Source organism: Sceloporus undulatus, chromosome 9 (assembly GCF_019175285.1).
Source record: "Sceloporus undulatus isolate JIND9_A2432 ecotype Alabama chromosome 9, SceUnd_v1.1, whole genome shotgun sequence".
Classification (NCBI taxonomy): domain Eukaryota; kingdom Metazoa; phylum Chordata; class Lepidosauria; order Squamata; family Phrynosomatidae; genus Sceloporus; species Sceloporus undulatus.
The window spans coordinates 32,177,578-32,196,076 of NC_056530.1; the positions used below are offsets into that span (position 1 = coordinate 32,177,578).

At 55.5% G+C, this 18,499-nt stretch overlaps 4 protein-coding genes across 13 annotated transcripts in view; 1 reads left to right on the plus strand and 3 right to left on the minus strand.

The window, feature by feature from the left end:
* The window catches only part of DCAF8 (DDB1 and CUL4 associated factor 8), a 15,400-nt gene extending 14,890 nt beyond the window's left edge, over positions 1 to 510 (minus strand). Inside the window, exon 1 of one of the 2 annotated variants that reach the window (XM_042440408.1) lies at positions 297 to 510. The gene's annotated coding sequence lies outside the window, so the exon portion shown is untranslated. The remainder of the gene's footprint in view (positions 1 to 296) is intronic. The other variant, XM_042440407.1, reaches the window with a different exon arrangement.
* A 985-nt stretch (positions 511 to 1,495) lies between these two features.
* Positions 1,496 to 8,594, minus strand: PEX19 (peroxisomal biogenesis factor 19). Its single transcript, XM_042440413.1, has 8 exons — positions 8,386 to 8,594; positions 7,001 to 7,113; positions 5,782 to 5,947; positions 4,436 to 4,521; positions 4,042 to 4,203; positions 2,960 to 3,136; positions 2,806 to 2,850; positions 1,496 to 2,444 (listed from the first exon to the last, which is right to left on the minus strand). Exons 1-8 carry the CDS (start codon positions 8,441 to 8,443, stop codon positions 2,361 to 2,363), a joined length of 891 nt encoding a protein of 296 aa, XP_042296347.1. The 5' UTR covers positions 8,444 to 8,594; the 3' UTR covers positions 1,496 to 2,360.
* Positions 8,595 to 8,703: 109 nt separating this feature from the next.
* On the plus strand, positions 8,704 to 17,110 carry LRRC71 (leucine rich repeat containing 71). Of its 3 annotated transcripts, none has more exons than XM_042440409.1 (16): positions 8,704 to 8,844; positions 9,416 to 9,545; positions 9,851 to 9,970; positions 10,297 to 10,437; positions 10,564 to 10,639; positions 10,769 to 10,861; positions 11,350 to 11,418; positions 11,918 to 12,077; positions 12,695 to 12,778; positions 12,999 to 13,088; positions 13,472 to 13,588; positions 13,857 to 13,989; positions 14,096 to 14,184; positions 14,783 to 14,891; positions 15,176 to 15,291; positions 15,850 to 17,110. In XM_042440409.1, exons 2-16 carry the CDS (start codon positions 9,452 to 9,454, stop codon positions 15,970 to 15,972), a joined length of 1,614 nt encoding a protein of 537 aa, XP_042296343.1. In that variant the 5' UTR covers positions 8,704 to 8,844; positions 9,416 to 9,451; the 3' UTR covers positions 15,973 to 17,110. The 3 variants fall into 3 exon arrangements, with proteins under 3 accessions (XP_042296343.1, XP_042296346.1, XP_042296345.1); XM_042440412.1 differs by having other exon boundaries at positions 8,707 to 8,844; positions 10,787 to 10,861; XM_042440411.1 differs by lacking the exon at positions 8,704 to 8,844 and having other exon boundaries at positions 8,873 to 9,545.
* The window catches only part of ARHGEF11 (Rho guanine nucleotide exchange factor 11), a 37,466-nt gene continuing 35,978 nt past the window's right edge, over positions 17,012 to 18,499 (minus strand). For all 7 annotated transcript variants that reach the window (XM_042440402.1, XM_042440404.1, XM_042440403.1 and 4 more), the window contains one exon: positions 17,012 to 18,414. In XM_042440402.1, coding sequence (XP_042296336.1) covers positions 18,368 to 18,414 — 47 coding nt within the window. In that variant the 3' untranslated portion in view covers positions 17,012 to 18,367. The remainder of the gene's footprint in view (positions 18,415 to 18,499) is intronic.

An 18,499-nucleotide genomic window follows, 5' to 3' on the forward strand; every position in this document is an offset into this window, starting at 1 on the left:
ACTTGCCCATAGGGAAACATAGGGGAATACTTGCCCATAGGGAAACATAGGGGAATACTTGCCCATAGGGAAACACCGGGGACTATTTGCCCATAGGATAACATTGGGGAAGAGTGTTTTTGTGGGGTTTGGGGGCTATGAGGCCGTCTCCTAGAAGAGTTTGTTCCTGACTCGTCATCAGCATCTGTGGCTGCCATCTTCAGAGAAGACTAACATGCTCCGCTCTGGGCCCACAACAAACTACAACTCCCAGAATTCCACAGCCTTGAGCCCGGAGGAGGCTGAAGGGCTCCTACCTCTGGAGGCCGCTCCGGTCCCCAAGACGACAACGACGACTACACCTCCTCCGCCTCCTCTTTCTCCCCCTTCGCCGCCTCCAGGCCGCACCGGCGCCGCCATTTTACCTCCCAACCGCCGCCGCCGTCTCCGTTCTCCCCGGCAGTCGCGCTTTACGGCGCCCCCGACGCGCTTTACGGCCTCCGCCGCCCGCGACACCCCTCCCTCCCTCCGGAAAGGGCCGGAAAAACAACAACCATAGATACTTCCGGTCTGGGGCGGAAGGGCCCCGTCGCCAGGGAGGAGCATAGAGAGGAGCGGGTAGAACGGCCCCTCCTCGGAGGACTGAGGCCTTTAAAGCCTTTTTGTACCCAGAGTGCGGAAGTAATGTTTCCCTATGGGCCCCCCACAAACTACAATTCCCAAGATTCATAGTGGCTTCTCCTCAATGTCATTGGCGGGCAAGACTTTGCCTTTGCTTTCCTCCGAGGGGCAATGGGGACCCTCCCTCCCAAACCAGGGCGGGCGGACGGAGGGCCAACAAGAGAGGCAGGGGTCCCTTGGCACTTGGCCTGGGCTGACAGACCCATCGTCCTCACAAGAAAGGGCATCTCCGGAGTGGAGCATGCTTCTAGCGCATGGAGGTGTTGCCTTCACAGGTCAAACCCTGGCAACAGACGACCGGAAAGGCCTGCGTAGTCTCCCAGGATTCCTTGGTCCCACAACAAACTCCAACTCCCAGAATTCCAAGAGTTGAAGCAGCGCCAAACCGCATCACATTGGCAGCTGCTGCCCTGTTTTTTCCAACCAGGGTGTCTTTGTAAACATAAAGTGCTACTTAACCACAAAAGGTCACACTTTTCTGTGGGCTTTAGCCGCCTTCCAGTCCAGTGACCTTTGGCTGCCAGCGGCCCTGGCTGAGGAGAAGCCCCTCAGGGCAAACACACCCTCCGCCATCTTGCTTTCTACCGACAGCCCCGTCTCCCACCATGGATTCACCCAAGGCCTCTCTAAGGACTGGCAGCCAACACTGCGCATTGGGACAGGGAGTCCCACAGATTAAGTGTGCCATTAACCAAGGAGCAGGCAACGCAGCCAGAGAGAGGGGACCATTCCCAAAGTGCTAGATGAGCTCCTGGCACAAAGGTCACCACAATCTCCATTGCCCTGTCCCTGGCCAACCAGCTCCGTTCCAATCAAAGGAAGCGAGAAACCAGAGTCCAAGTACCAGCATCTATATTTTTATTCTGACAACTGCCCTTGACCGACCCACAAGAAGCCATGCCAGCCTCAGGCAAGGAAGGAGAGAGGGGCCTGGAGCATCTGGCCCAGCCTCCCCCCCAGCTGCCTTCTCCCTCCCACCGAAGTGGCCTCTGGGGCAGGCAGTGAAAAGAAAGGGGCAGCATTAAGGTGGGGAGCAGAGGGCAGTTAAAAGCAGCAGCAGCAGCAACAATGTCAGGGAAGGGAGCCCTCCCTGGCGGCTCACTCTGCACTGAGGTTGGCAGCAGTTTGGGTGGGTGGACAAGGGGGCCGCTGCCACTACTGTGCCTATCCCCTGCTGACAGAGGAAAGGAGAAACCCCTTGGAAGGCTAGGGAAAGCGAGGCAAGGCTGGTCTGTGGGCCTCACTGAAACGTCTCCTGGGTGCAGGGAGAACTTTGGCCCTTTGCAGGGCATCTTCTCCTCCTGCTTTGCCAACAACAGAGCAGTTCTCCCCCAAGATCTGGCTGGCTCCATCCAGAGCCATCTGGGCCCCCCAGGAAAGGAGGGAAGAGGAAAGGAGGGAAGGAAGGAAGGGCAGGCCTCCAGCTTCACCTGCCTGATTCCTCAGGAGTTGCCAGGAGGCAGAAGAGAGAGGGACGCAAGGACAGCAGATGAGCCCTCGCTGCAGCCGAGGGGGATCCTGACCGCTCAGCTTCAGTCTCTGCCACCCTCAACTGGGCTTTTATACAAATTTCATATCCATCTTATGAACAGCATCAGCCCAGCCTCCTTTAGGCACATGGTGATTTCAAGGAAAGACCGCCACCCCACCCAGGAACATCCCCATCTGGCCCCCGGGGCCATAGTCCTTGCTCGCAGGGGTCACATAATCTGACACTGGTCTCCTCCGGCGCTGGCAGCATCTGGCAGGTTCAGCCCTTCGAGGTCAAAATTCAGGCCGGGCGGCTGGAAAAGGAAGAGAGGAAGGAGGGAGAGGGGTTAGAGAGGGGAGAAGGACCGGGGGCACACAATCTGACTTCTTTGCCTCCTCCTTGAACTGGCTGCAGGGAAAGACTTCCTTTCTCTGGCAAAGGCAGCTTCAGAAGGAGAACTACTCATAACCCATCAGCGCAACAACACTGAGCCGTTTTGGCCACTCTAAAGAGATTTCCCTGTCCTCTCAAAGGGTTTCCCTCTGGAGCTGGGACTGGCTGTTTGAAAAGTCTCACCATCATGGGAGCAAGAGAGTTTGCTTCGATTCAAAAGCAATAAATAAAGCCAAGACAAAAGCAGAACCCCATCTGTATTGCACGTCAAACACACTCACCGATTCTCCAGCCAGTTCCTTGGGAGGGTGTCCCAGGTCTTGGAGCTGAAAAGCAGTTGGGAAAACAGCAGCATTAGTAGGAGATGCTATCCAATGCCCAGGTCAAACTGCCCCCGTCTCCAAATCCTTGGCCTCCCACCTGCCCCTCACTCACCTGCTGCATCAGATCCAGGACCCTCTCAAAGCGGGCTTTGTGGTCCGCCTCGCCATCCGTTGGTTGCTCTGCCTCAAACTGCTCACAGATTTTACCCATGATGCTGTGCTGCTGCTGGTACTTCTCAAACTGCTCCGGGGACAAGGACTCTCGGTGGGTCTGAAGCCACTCTGGATACTGGCGGGAGAGAAAGGGAGGCATAAGAGGTTAGAGGTGGGCAAGTGTCTCTCAAAATGGCTCTGCCATTGGACCTTCTGTTTGTCCTTTCCTGAACACCTTTTCCAGCCCCCCAATTACAAAAAGGGGAGCCCTGAGATTCAAGGGGCTGGAGCAGCCCCCCAGCAAGGCAAGGCTACAACATTGGGGGGATTTCTTTTTGCCAGGAAAACCAAAAGCCATTAAGTGGGGACAAGAAAAAGGCACACAGAATTATGCACAGCATGAAGAAAGGAAGGGAAGAGAAAGAGACCATAAGCAGAACCTGGAAGCAAGTGTCTTTATTGTTAAATTGTTAAAGAAATTGAACGCATCAATACTAAGCACTGAGATAATTCTCTCCATTTAATTCTTAAATTAAAAGTATTGGCTGGTATTCAGTAGTGCAGTTTCAGATTACTAACATACAGTATCAGATCCATAACTGCTCCCTATTCAGGGAGAGTACACACTTAATGCAAACTGCATAAATGCCACCCAGCTCACTTTCCAAGACAGCTGTCGAATCAGGTCCGTTCAGCAGCATGGAGGATGACATTTCTATCTCACTGTGATCAATGAGCGAGGCAGAATCGATCAGGAGCAGACCCTTGTCGTAAGCGCTTATTGCAGCCTCGCTCGCTGGCGGGAAGGTGGGTGAAAATGCCATCCTTGTCAGAAGCCAAACAGATTACCTTGGTACAGAGCCTCCATGTGCAGAGGCAATGTATCCCTGAATACCCATCAGCAGTGTGCAGGAATGGGAAAAGGCCACTGCTCCCCATGGTCTACAGGTGAGGCTTCACAGAGGGACTCCTGGCCAGGAGAAAGAGGTGTGTGAATTGGGGAAAAGTCCTCTGGCCATTTCCAGCCACAGCGGGTCTTACCTTCTCTGTGATCTCCTTGAGGGAGGGGTAGAGGACGTCCTTGGAGAGCAGGTTTTGCATGATGCTCTGCATGAGGGGCAGCAGGTTCCCGTCCCCCTCCCCATCTTCCAGGCCCAGACCCTCCATGGTCTTTGCCAGCTCCTCCTCGCTCACGCTCGCATTCTGCCAGTCAGAGGGGGGCAAAAAATATTAACGCCAGAGGCATGGAAGGTGATTTTGGGGGTCTGGGAACCATATCCCAAACATCCCTGGCCCTCCAGCCCTCCCAGAAAAACATCCCTCTGGTTTGAAAAAAAGAACTTGGCAAGGGGAGGTTGATTTAAGAGAGAAAACCTTAAAGGAAGGGCTCCCTCTGACGGCCCCCAGAGAGATGATTCCCATCAGTGGGTTTTACCTGCAAGTCATTGGCGTTCTTTGCCAAGCCGCTGAGCGTCTCCTTCAGACAGGAAGTAAACTCCTGCTGGGATGAAGAGTCGCTTCCTGCAAAGGAAAGGGAAAACTGAGACAATACCAGCCATTCTATTTTAAAGTTCGTGGAGTAGGATCTTTAAAGCTCAGAAAATGCCATAAATGTGAGAAGTTTAGGTGTTTTTTATGAAAGCCATTCATTGGGCCTCTGCAGGTTCTGCACAGCCTTTTGTAAACTGTTTTGCTAAGAGCCAAATCTCAGCCCTAAGTGATAAGAAAGAAAAAGTCCCTCTTTTCCTCTCTCTCTCTCAGAACGGAGACCGACTGTCGCTGTGAAGCGGCTTTATATAAAGAGGACTGGCAACCGCACACATCCACTCCCACTTCGTATCTAAAAATACCTGAACGCTGTGCATAAATTCACACAAACGTTCTAACAGCTACCTCAGCGGACTCTGCCCAACTCCAAGCAAAGTTCACTTTGCTGGAGGAAGTTACTTATAAACCAGACCTTGGGAAATGTTCCTTTTGGGGACGCCAGCTCCCAGAATGCCCCAGCCAGGTCTCTGTGAAAGGAGTGGACCTCGCCCCCAAGAAAGAGAGAGAAAGGGGCTCAGCCTGCAAGTAAGAGGCATCCATTCCCATCGGAAGAGATGCAGTGAGATGACTCCTCACATTATTACAAAGCCAGGTTCAGCTCTTTGTGGCACAAGCTCTGTTTGAGAGGATGAGCTTGGGACGGATGTTTCTGTTCTGTCAGATGCCTCCATTGAAGAGGAAAATAAAGTGTGGAATTTGGTGGCAAGAATTAAGCCAACAATGTGTATTTTATAAGCATCAAGAAAACATATTTGTGCAAATACAGTCAACCTATATCAATGCATAAGCCTAGCCCATTTCCCCTTTTCCCCCTCACTTTCTTCTCTGTTCTTGTTTTTTCTCTGATCATATTTGAAAGGTCCAATAACATATTTCATCTTTGAAGACACCAAAAACTAAAAGATGAACTGATGGATTCAAATGACAAGATTCCACCTAAAGATTAAGAAGAACACTTGCTGCTGGATAGGCCTCTTTCAGAAGTGCCTGAGTTGTGCATTCCTGTGTTGCAAGGGGTTAGGCTTGGTGGCCCTTGAGGTCCCTTCCAGTTCTAAGAGATGTTTTAAGAAGTCCAGAGTAGGACAGGAATGCTCCCAGGACAGCAGAGACCAGCCTCTCACCAACAGAGTTTGCATTCATTACTGGAAAGTCCAGGCCTCCCCAAAATGAAGGTCCCCCACCATCACTGGCCCCAGGGAAACGCACCCACCCTCCTCCTCCTCCTCTGCTCACCAACTCGGCCTGCCGCCTCTGAGAGCTTCTGGAACTGTTCAACCAAGTGGGGCTCCTCTTCAGCTAGCTCCTTCATGGCCTTCTCGAACTCGGCAGTGGCCTGGGAGGCCAGTTCGCTGTCAAAGAGATCCTGGAAGAACTTCTCCTGGGAGGCGAAGAGGGCATCCTGTGGGAGGAAGAGAAGAGAGAGTGAGAGTCCCACAGCTCAAGGAAGGTCCCTCTCAGGCCCCACCTTGTCCTCCAATCTCCTTTGGTCCAAAGAGAGGGAAAGAAGGGAATGGCAGGCCCTGGAGCAGGGAGGCTCCTCTGCAGCAAGGCACTGGATGCTGCTTTTGGGTGAGGCGAGACGGAAGGAGCTTTTGGGCTGGAGGGTTTGTTTTCAAAAGTGGAGGTGGCTACCTGGCAAATGTGGCCCCCAGAAAAGGGAGCAGGCCAGAGCCAAGCTACCAAAGGAAATCATTTGGGGCACATTCAGGATCTCTGGACATGAAACAGGGACAATCCTCCATTCGCTTAGAGTTGGCAACCGTAATTTCTTTACTAGGTGATTTAAAAACAAGTTTGCCCTGAATCCCAGAAGGATGCAGTCAACAACAAACAAATAAATACAAACATGTATATGAGTTGCTATGGGGGGGGGGGAAGGAGCTGTATCTAAACTATCTTTAACAGCCACCTTGGATGGAGGTTAGTTTTGTTTTCAGCAATGAGGGAAGCCAAAAGCAACACATTTGGTTAATTTGCTGTGTTGGTTAATCAGACTAATAAATGTATGTTTTCTTTGCCGATTTGTTTTCCGTTCCATTGAGTGCCTTCCTTCAGTCAGGCAAGAACTGTGTCCCAGGCCCTGTACAGACAGGCCAAAATAAAGCTGCTTCGGGTCACTTTGGAGGTATGCTGTTTAAATGACACACACATCTTAAGAGGCCAGAAACTGAGCCAAAGCTGCACTCCACTCCTTAGTACTGGAGCATGGCTTTGGTGCAGCTTGCGGACTCATGCATCATTTAAACAGCATACCTCCAAAGTGACCTGAAGCAGCCTTATTTTGGCCTGTCTGTATGGGCCCCCAGTCAGAGCTTGGAAATGCTCCCTTTGGGGGTGACTGCTCCCCGAATGCCCCTGGCCTTGCCGAATGCAGGGGGCTGTCGTTTCCAAAAGCAACTATCCCTGGACACACACCCACATATCCACTTAGTGTTCCTCTGCGCTTCCTTACTTTAGCTGCATCTCCAGGCGATTTCTCTGAGTTGCTGCTGCTGTCTCCGACGGTGGCATCCGAGGCTGGAGGCACGGCAGCCGGCTTGGCCTTGTCAAAGTCGTCGAGGGCACCTGGGTCAGAGGGGAAGAGAGAAGAGGACTGATGGGGGAACGTTGCCCAGTGTGGCTTCTGCCCCTCTGAGAGCCACTGGTGCCAATCCCAAAACAGAGAGGATGGCGACAGTGACGGTGAGGCACACCTGCCCTCCCACCTGCTTGCCACACTGTGAAGCAACTGTGAGAAATGCAGTGTGCAGCTGACGGAGCCTCCTACGCGCCCAGAGCACTTGCTCCATCCAGAACCGGTGCTGCGGCTGCTGCCTTTGCCCCCCAGGCCCTTTCCCAATTCTCCCATCTCTGATGCAACGTTTGTTATGTCCCAAATGCGGTTCCCCGACTTTGTTTTGTCAAGAGCGGAAGGGGAACAGGTTTGAAGGAGACCCACGTCTCAAAGGTGGGACTCCCAACATGCAGGAATCACAACATTTGGGAGCACTGGTTTTTGAGGGTCATAGGCTGGCCTGCTCCTTGACCCCTTGAGGGAATGGCAGAGTGGCCACAGCCTGAAAGCCAGCTCCTTCTCATCCTGCCACCGGGGCCAAAGAATGGTCCTTTGGGGTGCCTTTGCCTGACAAAGAAAGCTTGGAGGGGGGCACCATTTGACCCCCCCAAGGCCAAGAGGCACCATCTCTCCCATCTGACCCCTGACTGACCGCTCTCTTGGGGGTCTGGCCATTACCAAAAGGGTAGCCTGGACATCTCAATCCAGGGAAGGTGGGAGTGAGCCCCAAAAGCCCAGAGACACAACAGCCCCTGCCCGACAGAGTCCAGCCCTCTCTGGGGGTCTCTGGGGCCACCTATGGAACAGTTTAACGTGGGAAGGGTCCCAGCCGGACCCTGGCCCTCTTCCCTCCCAGGGACACCTCTGAGGGTCCATCCAGGCCTGGATGTGGCCCTTCCTGTGGCCCAGGGGCTTCTGGGAAGGGACCCCAGGGATCCCTTGGGGTTTGCTCCTCCTCAGGCTCCTTGCTGCCACTTCCATCCCTTGAACCTTTGGCTGCTCAGATCCTGAGAACCAAAGAGCCCCTTCTGTTTTAGTCTCCCCCACTGAGGACCCCCTCCTGCTCCACAGGGATTGGGGTCTTTACTGCTTTTGGGGGGGAGACCTAGGGCTCCCCAGCCCCCTCCTTCCCCCAAAAGGCCCTTCTCTTCAGGGCAAAGCCTGGGGGGGTCCCTGAGGAGCCAGCCCGGGAGGAAGCCCCTTCCCCTTGCGGAGGCAGACACGCGTCTCGTGCGAAGGGGCGACGCGTGTCAAGAGCCAATGCCCTCCCTGCCCTTTCTTACTCTCGAGGAGCTCCTCCAGCTCAGGGTCCGCCGCCTCCGGGGCGCTGGACGCCGCCATTTCGGGGGAAGGAGGAGGCTCCTAGGGCACCCTTGGAGCGGAGGAACCAGCGCTGCCCTCCTCGCCTCGCTTCCCCTCCTTCTCCTCGGAGCGTGGGACTGCCTGCCGGGCCTGGCCGGTCTCGCCTAGGCCCCGGGCGCCCGCTGGACTCCAACTCCCATCGGCCCCCGCGCGGAGCAAGGCAGCGCCGCCTTTGGGCCGCCCCCGCGAGGGATTCTGGGAGGAGGAGTCAGAGCTCTCTTGATCCTCCTCAATGACAGTGATACCAATCAATGGCGGAGGCGGGTGTGCTCTGCCTCTGGCGCCCCCTAATTGCGACGCGCGGCCTGCAGCCCCGCCCCCGAGAGTCCCGCGTTGCCAAGGCGACCGCGGCCTACACAGCCCAGCCAAGCCTGGCTCGGGTAGATGGGGGGGGTCCCCTTTATTTTCCTCGTTTCCCCCTCCTCAAATTGCCCCACAGAATGGAACCAACCTTGCACCCAACAACAATTTAGGGACCCCCATTTCTCTTCCTGCCCCCTTTCCCAATATTCTGCAGTCCTCTATAGGGAGGCCTCCTGCTCCTGGGGGTCTCCACTGCCCACCAGAGGAACCCCCTCTGGTCCTTTTTGGGGAGCCCTGCAAGAGCTCCAGGGACCCTCTTTGGCCTCCTCCCCCCCCAAATCCTTGCTCTGCTGACCTAAACAGTGGAAGCCAAGGGAGACCCACTTATTTCCCCCCCTCTCCGGACCCCCCCCCCCATGTAACAGCCAGAGTTTTGCAAAAGCAGCCTTTGGGGAGGAACAGTCCCAGAATGCCTCAGCTGGCTTGACCCACAGTGTGGCTCCTGGGGGATTCTGGGATATGTCGTTCAAAAAAGCCCTGCTTTCCCCAATCCTGGCCAATCCTCGTTCTGCAAGAGGAGACCCCCACCCCACTGTACTCCAAATCCCCATCCTCTCACCCCAAAGTGGCTATGCTTTGTGCTTGCAGGATCCGGAGTGAAGAAGCAGTGGCATTGGCGGCACGATGGGGAAGAAGAGCGAACGGGGCGCCAGGGACAAGAACGCGGCCTTGGAGGAGGAGGCCAGGAACGCCGCCAAAAAGGCAGAGCACGGGGAAGGTGAGGGTGCCAGGTGGTCCCTTCAGCCTCACAACGACCCTGCAAGGCCAGCTGGGGGAGTCCACAGTAGAAGGGTGGATTCGAACTCGGGGCTCCCCACAGCCTGCTGTAGCCCAGTGCTTCCCAGTCTTTGCTCCTCTCACATTTTAGACTCCAGCTAAAATGATGGCCAATGGTCAGGGGGGTCTGGGAGCTGGAGCCCCAAATGCCTGGAGGAGCACAGTGTGAGCGCCACTGCTCCTCTGTCTCCCTGTGGGCTGGGATCTGGGTTCAACCATTGCACCGTTCTTTGCTCCTTTTCCCAGAGGAGTACCAGTGCACAGGGTTCCTGGAGCAGGACTTCGCGGAGCTCTGCACCAGAGCCGGGTTCCAAGAGATCCCGAAGGTTGTGATCAGGTCGCACACCCACGGCACCACCGCAGTTGGTGAGTAGCCCTGGAGGGAGAGCGGAATACACTACTGGGTTTTAGGTGTGTAAGAGGGTGCACACACACCAGTCAAGGGACTCATACTGGACTGACCCTTTGGCCTTTCAAAGGAATGGCTTGCAACAGATTGTGGTGGTGTAACTGGGGTTGACACTCAAAGCCTGCCAGCCATTTCAGCTGTGGAGAAATGCCCATCTGCCAGGGCCCCGGGCAGAGCAAGAGATGGGGGGGCCATGTGGGCATGGCAATGGCACTTCCCTCTCAAGACCCCCTTCGCTGGCATTGCTGGGGGTTGTGATGGTGAGCGTTGTCTGCCTTGGCAGAGGAGCCCGACCCACAAGCCGAGAAGGAGGGCTCCACCACGCTGGCCCAGATCCAGAGCAAGTATGCCTACTTCCGCCCAAGCATCCAGGTGGAGCTGGAGCACGAGGACCCCAAGAGCACCCGGGAAATCTTCATCCGGAGTGAGTCAGACCAAGCACCCCATCCCACATAGACCCCTCCTCGCCCCACACTGCCAGGCCTTGGATGGACAGGCTGACCCCCTCCGTGCCCACCCCACGCTCACCCCATCTCTACTCACTCTCCAGGTTGGAAGATTGAGGAAAAGATGCTGGCGGTCCTGGCCAAATGCCTGCCGGCTCTCAGCCACCTCCAGGCCCTTCGGTGAGTGAGTGGCTGGGGACTGAAGGGCTGAGCACTCTGCAGATGCAGCAAGGCTTCTGCTGCTCCGGGGGTGCGCTGTGTGCTAGATTTCCAGGCGCAGGGAGTTTTGCTGCTCCTTTTCTTCCTCAGCCTCTGTTCTGCTTTCAGCCTCTGGAAGGTCGGCCTGACAGACCTCACCTTCACCACTCTGCTCTCCATCTTGCCAAACTGCACCACCCTCAAGTAAGCCGCCTGCAGGGAGGGCAGTGGTGGCGGGGGTCCTTCTGCCATGTGCCAAACAAGGCAGGCCCTGTATCCCAAGACACTGGCAGGATGAGGGGTGCTGTCTTTGTGGGCAGCAGTCCAAAGAGTCCCCTTCCAGGGGTTGGGAGTCAGCCCCTTTTGCCCCCTGGAGCAAGGACACAATGTACTCCCTCACTGGCTCTGAGACTGAGCAAGGACAGGGCCAGGGACTCGGCTTTGGGGGGCCTTCAGGCTGGCAGGGCTACCCAGTGGCCCCTGGGATGAATGGCCATTTTCTGACTGGCTCCAGACCCACAGGTGTCTGAAGAATGGTGTCTGGTTTTTGTTTTTTAAAGAAGATACCCAAGGGGTGTTTTTCAAGGGGGCAAATGGACTTAGGGGAGTACTGGTGGGCAGGCAAAGAGAGTCAGACAAGAGAGGGGGGTCCCTGCCCATATCATCCCCGTCTTCTCTCTTTGTTGCTGCAGGACCCTGGCTTTGGAAGGCAACCCACTGCCTGAGCGATCGTTCTACAAGCTGATCTCTGAGGAAACCACGTGAGGACGGGCGAAGGAGTTGGGGGGCCAGGGATGGAACAGCCGCAGGAAGGGGGTCTGGCTTACCTCTGGCAGCTCAGGCTGCCAACCCTCCTGGCCCAGCCAGGTCCTCCTCCGGTTTGGGCCTGGGGATTTCGCTCCCATTCACCAGTCCCTTCATACCCCCCAGCATGTCACAGGTGAAAAACTGGGGTTGCTTTTGCCTGCACTGGCTGGGAAAGGCAAGACTCTGTCCCCTTCTCTTCTCTCCTCTCACCCACCATTGAGACAACTGAGTCCAAATTCTTTTTGCACTTGAAACTCAGATTGCAGCAAATGAAGTAAAGGGGGAAGAGAAATGGGATCTTTTAAAAGGAGGTGAAAAAGTGGAACAGCAGAGGACTAATTGGGACTGTCCCTGCCACACCAGGACAGTGGGAACGTAGTTCACTTGCCTGCCGCCGCTGCTGCTGTTGCTGAGAACCAGACTTATGTGCCTCTTCTCTGCCATCCTGCCCAGCTTGGCCCACCTCTCCCTGCGGAACAACGACATCGACGACGAAGCAGCCTTCCTGATCGGCCAGGCACTCTCCTCCCTTAAGAGCTCCAACAAGACCCTCGCCTCCATCAACCTCAGCTGCAACCACATCACGAACGTGGGGGCCACCCACATTGCCAACGTGAGTCCTGGGCAGGGATGGAAGTGGGCACTCCCCCCACCTTCTCCTCCAACCCAGAAGCCAAAACCAAACTGGAGAGACCAGAATACTGGTCGCAGGACAAGCTGCAGAGCTACGGGTGGTTTGGGGAGGAAGGAGAATAGATTTTGGGGGGCTGGAGCAGTATTGGGACTGAACAAATAGAGAGAGTGTGAAGGGTGGGATAAGAGATGCTGCTCAGTATCAGGTGGCTGGTGACTGATCTTGAGGCCATGCCTCATGGGTTTTGCACTGACCAGCAGCTACCTGGCAGTCAGATGCTCCTGAGGACTCTACCTGAGTCCTTCCAGGTAGAAGTAGTGACTGACTAGTGTGTCCCTTCTTAGGCATGAGGGCTTGAGCCAGAGTACTGTTGCTCTCATTGGCCAGCATAGCCAGTGGTGGGGGATTTATCCCATTGGTGTGCATGGCCACTCCCCAACACGCTTCTGCTCAAGATTTGGGGCAAGGGGCTAGGGCAGGAAGCTGTGAGGATGAGGCCATCGCAGAACCCCTGGGTGTGTCTCCCCATGGGCGGACAGAGGGACAGCTGCCGACCCTCCTTCTCCTGCCATGTCCTTCTGGTTCCTCCACTCCAGGGCCTGCGCCTCAACCGCTCGCTGCTCTCCTTGTCACTGGCAAACAACCAAATCGGAGACGAGGGGGCCCTGAAGCTTGCAGAGGTCAGTCTGGCTGAGGCCAGGGGGCCCCAGTGGAGTCTGCCGTTGGGCCTAGGGTTCCCTCGGGGTGGAGGGCCCTCCTATGGCTGGGTCTGACCGAGTCCACCCTCACCACAATGAAATGAAGGGTTGACATGAGTGAGGGCATGGGGAGCAGCTGGGAGAGAGTAGGTCTCGCCTTGAGGACCCCACTTTCTGCCTCCCTCCTCTGTTTGTCCGACAGGTGCTCGGCCCCTTTGCCCTCACGCACATGGAGGTGGTAGAGAGAAGGCGGCTGCTGCTGGAGAAGGAGTGCCAAGAGCGAGGCCGCCTGGTAAGGGGGAGGCTGGCATGGGAGAAGAAGCGTCCCATACCCTACCCTACACTCCCTGAAGGGCAAGGCAGTCACGAGAGAACAGCATTGCCTACCAGCCAGAGAATAACAAGGATGTGCTGACCCTGTGAGGACACAAAGGGCCTTTTGAAGATAGGCCCCCACCCCTCAGACCCAAGAACACATTGCCCCCCAGCTCCCTTTTCTTTGGCCTCTTCTGCTTCAGGTCAGCTGGTTGCTTGGACATCAATCCTACCAGGGGCTGAAATGGTCAGCCCACAATTGCCAGGACAGCCCAGCCCAGCCCAGGTGTCTGTGAAATCCCACAGAGTCCCCGATTGCCGACAGCCTCCTCCCTTCCGAGCTTTTTCCTTTCTCTCCAGCCCCAGCGACACTTCGAGTTGAAAACTGAGCGTCCCACCAGCCATGTCAGCAACACCACCATTGACAAGCTGCAGGCGACCAAGACCACAAAAACCACCAACAAAAAGAAGGAGAAGGTGAGGAGGACGAAAAGGCAGAAGTATAACAGCTAGAAGAGGCAGGGTCTTCCCTGGGATGGCTCCCCATTTGCAAAGAAACACCTGCCTTAGTTGGTTAGGGTGGGACTCTGCTTTAAAAGCCATAAGGCAAAGAGGCTTTTGAGGCAGAGGTGGCATTGCAATGGTTAGGTATGAACTGTGTGCACACCTAGGCAGCAATGGCCCAAAATGGCAGATAGCAAACCTCACACACACAGCCAAATACTCTACTCTCCCTCCACCCCAGGAACTGGCTAAAAGGGAGAAGGAGGAGAAGGAGAAGGAAAAGAGCCAGGTGAGCGGAGGAGCAGTTGTGTTGGCCTCCAGCGGTGCCCAGGCCAAGAAGGAGGAAGCCAAGGAGGCCAAGCAAGCCAAGAAAGGTCCGCTCACAGCGAGGGTGGGAGACTGCTCTTCCTCTCCCTTCAGCCAAAATGCATCTGCCACCAGGATTAGCGACAAAGTCACTCCAATTCTCTCCTCCTACAGCTGCTCCTGCTGCTGAACCGAAATCCCTTCGCGGCAAAGGAACCAAGTCCAGCACCAAAGACAAGCGGGCCCAAGTCTTGGAAGTGGAGGTCAGGCTTCTCTCCCCACTCCACTGCCAGATCCCTTTCCAGCCCACCTCTGAAAGAGGAGTCCCGTAAGGGCAGGAATCGGGACAGAGGCGGGCAGCCTGGCTCTCCTTGGGCATTGCCCAGGTGGACGTCCTGAAAGTCTCAAGGCAACAGGGACAGACGTAGCGTCCCCCAAGAGTCTCCCAGGCCAGCCATGGGCTTGGCCTGGCTTCTCTGGGAAAGATATTCTCCCTCCCTTCTTTTTCCTTCACTATCGAGCAAAAGGGGGAAGAGGCTTCCATCTCTTCATAATCGCAGTTGCTCTGAGGCCCTTCCCATGCAATCCTGGGGCTCTGGGTGGGGGGCACCAACACCTGGCAGATACCCAGCCCTTGCAAAGACCTGCCGCCACCTCCCTTGCCCTCTTGAGAAGCAACCTGATGTCAGAGCCAAAGCAGGGATCCTTCTCTAGAACCTCTTGGAGAAAGTATTCTGTCATGCCTGGCCTTGCCCTACTGTCTCCAGGATGCGGGACCATTGTTAATGCATCCCCCTCACCCCAGTGTCTCTCACACACTTGCGCATGGCCACTACCATAGTGTTCCCCTCCTGATGGCAGGTAGTGGAACCCACTGAGATTGTGAACCCACTTCTGGAGCAAGCAGAACACCGAGATGGGAAAGTCTTTCTTCCTGGCAATCGTGTCCTCATCTACCTAAACCTCATTCGTAAGTCTCAGCCACCTTGCGGTGATCCTGCCTTGGGGCACCTGCTACCCAGAAATCCCTTTCCCTCTGGCAGCCTGCCCCAGCCTCTTCTGCCTGCCTGCTTTGGTCTTTCACAAGCCACCCACTCTTGAGTAGCCCTGAGAAGCCCAAGCAGCTCCTCTTGGATTCCCAAGGCAGGATGCGAAGGCTGAAAGTGGAAACCACAACTGTCTCAATGGGCCAAGCCTGAGATGAAGGAGGCCATAGCTGTCATCTCTTCCTCCTCCTCCTCCTCTTCCTCCTAGGTAACCAGATCAGTGAGAACGGTCTGAAGGGCTTCCTGGTTGCAGTGGAGCAGCAGATCTCTCGTGTGGCCCCTGGGGGCAAGGGACCCACGGGCCTCCTGCGGCTGTCTCTGGGGGTGAGCTCAGGGTGGACTTGGGGCAGGAACCACTCTTGTTCCCCTTCTAGGGGTTGGGGTAGAAGGACTTCAGACAGTGGCCCTAATGGAGAAGGAAAAATGGAGTGGGATACAGAGAAGACCCTGGAAACAAAACAAGGCCAAGAGAAAAAGTGTCCTGATCAATGGAACTGCCCCTTTGTGTTTTGGAAGAGCCCTCGGTTCCTTAATGGGATTAAAGAGAGTCTGTGCTCAGACCATGAGGGAGAAGCCCGGGTCTCAGTCCTGGTTTATTAGTCAGTCCCTAACAAAGGAATTAGAGGTTTTTCTAAGGTGCTCAAGAGGGAGGGAAAGTCGGAAACCCCAAATCTTGGCAACAGGAATGCATGCCAAAGACAGAGCCATGCACAGAGGAGGATGAAAGCATGAGAGAAAAGAGGTGCCGGGATGCTGCTGTATTCTTGGTGCCTGGCAGAGCCCAGAGCAGATCTTGGCCCGGATGTTGGGGCTGCAGCAACTGGTAAGGGCAGTGTTGCTGCTTCCCCTGCCCCTCACCTTTCTCTGCTTTGGCCATTTCAGAAAAACAACTACCCTGCAGACAGCAAGATCTATGCCAGGATCCAGGAGCTGATGATGGTGCGGGACCCCCTCCCCAAGGCCACCAAAGCTATGGAAGAGGAGGGGGCAGCAGCAGCCACGTAGATGGGCACCACGAATAGGCAGCCCCATCCCAAAACCCAGCCTCCCTCCACCCTGCAGCACCATCCCTCCCTCAGCAGGAGGAACCCAGCCTTCCCCAGATTCAAGGGAGGCAGAAATAAACATGAGGCCGCACCATTGCCAAGGCAGCGGGTTTGGCATTCATTCGGCAAAAGTTGGGTGCAGGGGTGCTTTGTGGGCAGCAAAGTGGGTGAGAGTCCAGAGCTTGGACACGATAGCCCTTGGGACCCCTCCCGGTTCTGGGGCTCTCAGGTGAGGGCAGGCGGAAGCAAGGAGGCTGTTGAGCAAGAGCCCACTGAGCACAGAGTTGGAAATCTAAGTTTCTCTCTGCTGGACGTCAGCGTCACACACATTTCCCACAGTTACATGGGAGCCCCCATTTGAGTAACATGCTTGCTCTGTCCCTTTGGTAAACAACCCCCACCCCACCACCTCCATTTGCCAGATACACAAAGTTTGCTCCCAGTCAGTAGAACTCAAGGCCTCCCCTTTTGGCCTTTTCTCCACAACAACCAAAAAAAGAGCCCTCTGCCTGCCCAGATTCTGGCAGGGCAGGTGTGCCCAAGGCCATGCCAGCCACCCCAGGGACCTTCCCCACAAACGCAGAGGGGAACCAGCCCCTCCTGGTGCAGGAAGGCCCCTCCAGGCTGGCAGACAGGGAAGAACAGAGAGGGACCCTGCCTCCCTGCAAGTTCTTCCTTGGCTTGGCCATGTGGCTCTGCACCAGAGCAACAGAAAGAGGCCCTCCTCAATGTGAGACCTTGACCAGGACTCCCACATACCTTCTCAAAGTGGCCACTTGCCAAAAGTACCTGGAAGGTTAGAAATCCTGGTCCTAAATCCTAGCCATTGGCTGGCGCATTCTCAGCCTCCCCACTGCACTTGGGAAGGATGTTAAAGGAGGGTGAGGAAAGGCCCAGATGCCCCAAATGCCAACTGTGCATCCTCGCCACAAGTGGCTCCAACAAGAAGTGATGAGAGGGGGCTGTTTGGTTTAGAACAAAGGAGAGAGACGCGCCGGACAGGAGCATGAAGGATAGTTTACTTTTCTGTTTTTCTTTAAAAAAAAAATCTTTACCATTGACAGGAAGAAAATAAACTTGGCTTTCAGCTAATTGAACAGCAAAGAGTCTGGCATCCATTTATATATATATATTTATATCTATATATACTCTTGTATGGTTCATACACCTGATGCAGCATGTGGGTGAATCCCTGGGGTCAGACTCGCTGCTTGAAGCCAGTCTGGCAGAGGATGGCTCTCGACCCAAACGGGGATCCTGAGAGCGAGGGGAGCAGGGCCCTTGGGGCCTTCCTCCAGGGGAGGCCAGGGTGGGTGGCTCTCGCTGACTTCCATCCGAGGCCTGATGCAGAGGAACCTCCAGAGATGGGTTGAGAGAGGGCAGATTGTCTCAGGCGCCTGAGTGCTTACTGGCCCCTTCCCAGTGCCACCTGACTTAGGAGCTTGTTTGGTGCCACCACGAGTAGACCCACTGCTGGGCCATTCCCCACCCTGAAGGCTGGCATGGAAGAAACCGAGAGGAACCTGAGAGACTGAGGAGTGGGCTGGCCAATTCTTCTTGCTGCTGCTTGAGCAAAGCCAGCCTCTTGCATGGCCCCACACTAAAAGGAACAGCCGGAAGGCTGCTGGCCCAGGCTCATCCTGGCCCCACCAGGCTACAGCGACAGTGGTCACGGCCTTTTGGGTTTTCTTGTCATCAGCCAGGGTATGAAGGCAAATTAAAACAACAACAACAATAACCGTCTATCATATTTACAACCACTCAATGCACATACATACATATTTATATCAGAGGAGGTGGTCTGGAAGCAGCCGGGTCGCTCCAAGTGGCATCTGTCTCGGGCATGGAGAAAAACCAAAGGAAAAGTGCAATTCATTGTACGGGGGATTCCAGCATCCCACTGCCGCCGCGTCCAGAGGGAAAGCGACTCGGCTGGGCAGCACGGGTGGCTCCGTGTGTCCCTGGTTCAGCCTGAGGGTTGTGCCAGGAAAGCCTCACCCCCAAAGTGGAAGAGACATGCAGGTGGGCAGGGAGGTGCCTCTGCACTTAAAGCAAAAACCAAAGCGTTCGGTAGGCAGCCGGAGGGCCTCTGGGAAAGCCCCTGGCAGCAAGAGCTCCGGATACCAGTTCTAGAACAGCAATGTAAGCCAAGGCATGCTTTCCAAAGAAAGAAAGGGCGGCCGCTGGGTGGGCGAACAGTTTCCCCTCTTCCTCTGCCTCGGTTTCCCATCTCTTGCAGTTTGGGCCTCCTTCTTTCTCAGTCAGAACCAACTGGCCACAAAGGCTGACGGAAAGCCTCGTGGGGGGCCCTGAAGGGTCTTCTTTTCTAAGCAGAAGCACCCCCTTCTCCCTCCCTAAAGAGTCACTTCTTGGAGGCTCTCTTCTGAAAGGGAGGCTTGGCCTAGGGGACAAGGTGAGAGAGAGAGAGAGAGATTGAGAGAGAGGAGGAGGAAAGGGTTGGAGGCAGGCAGCAGCAGAGCTGAGAC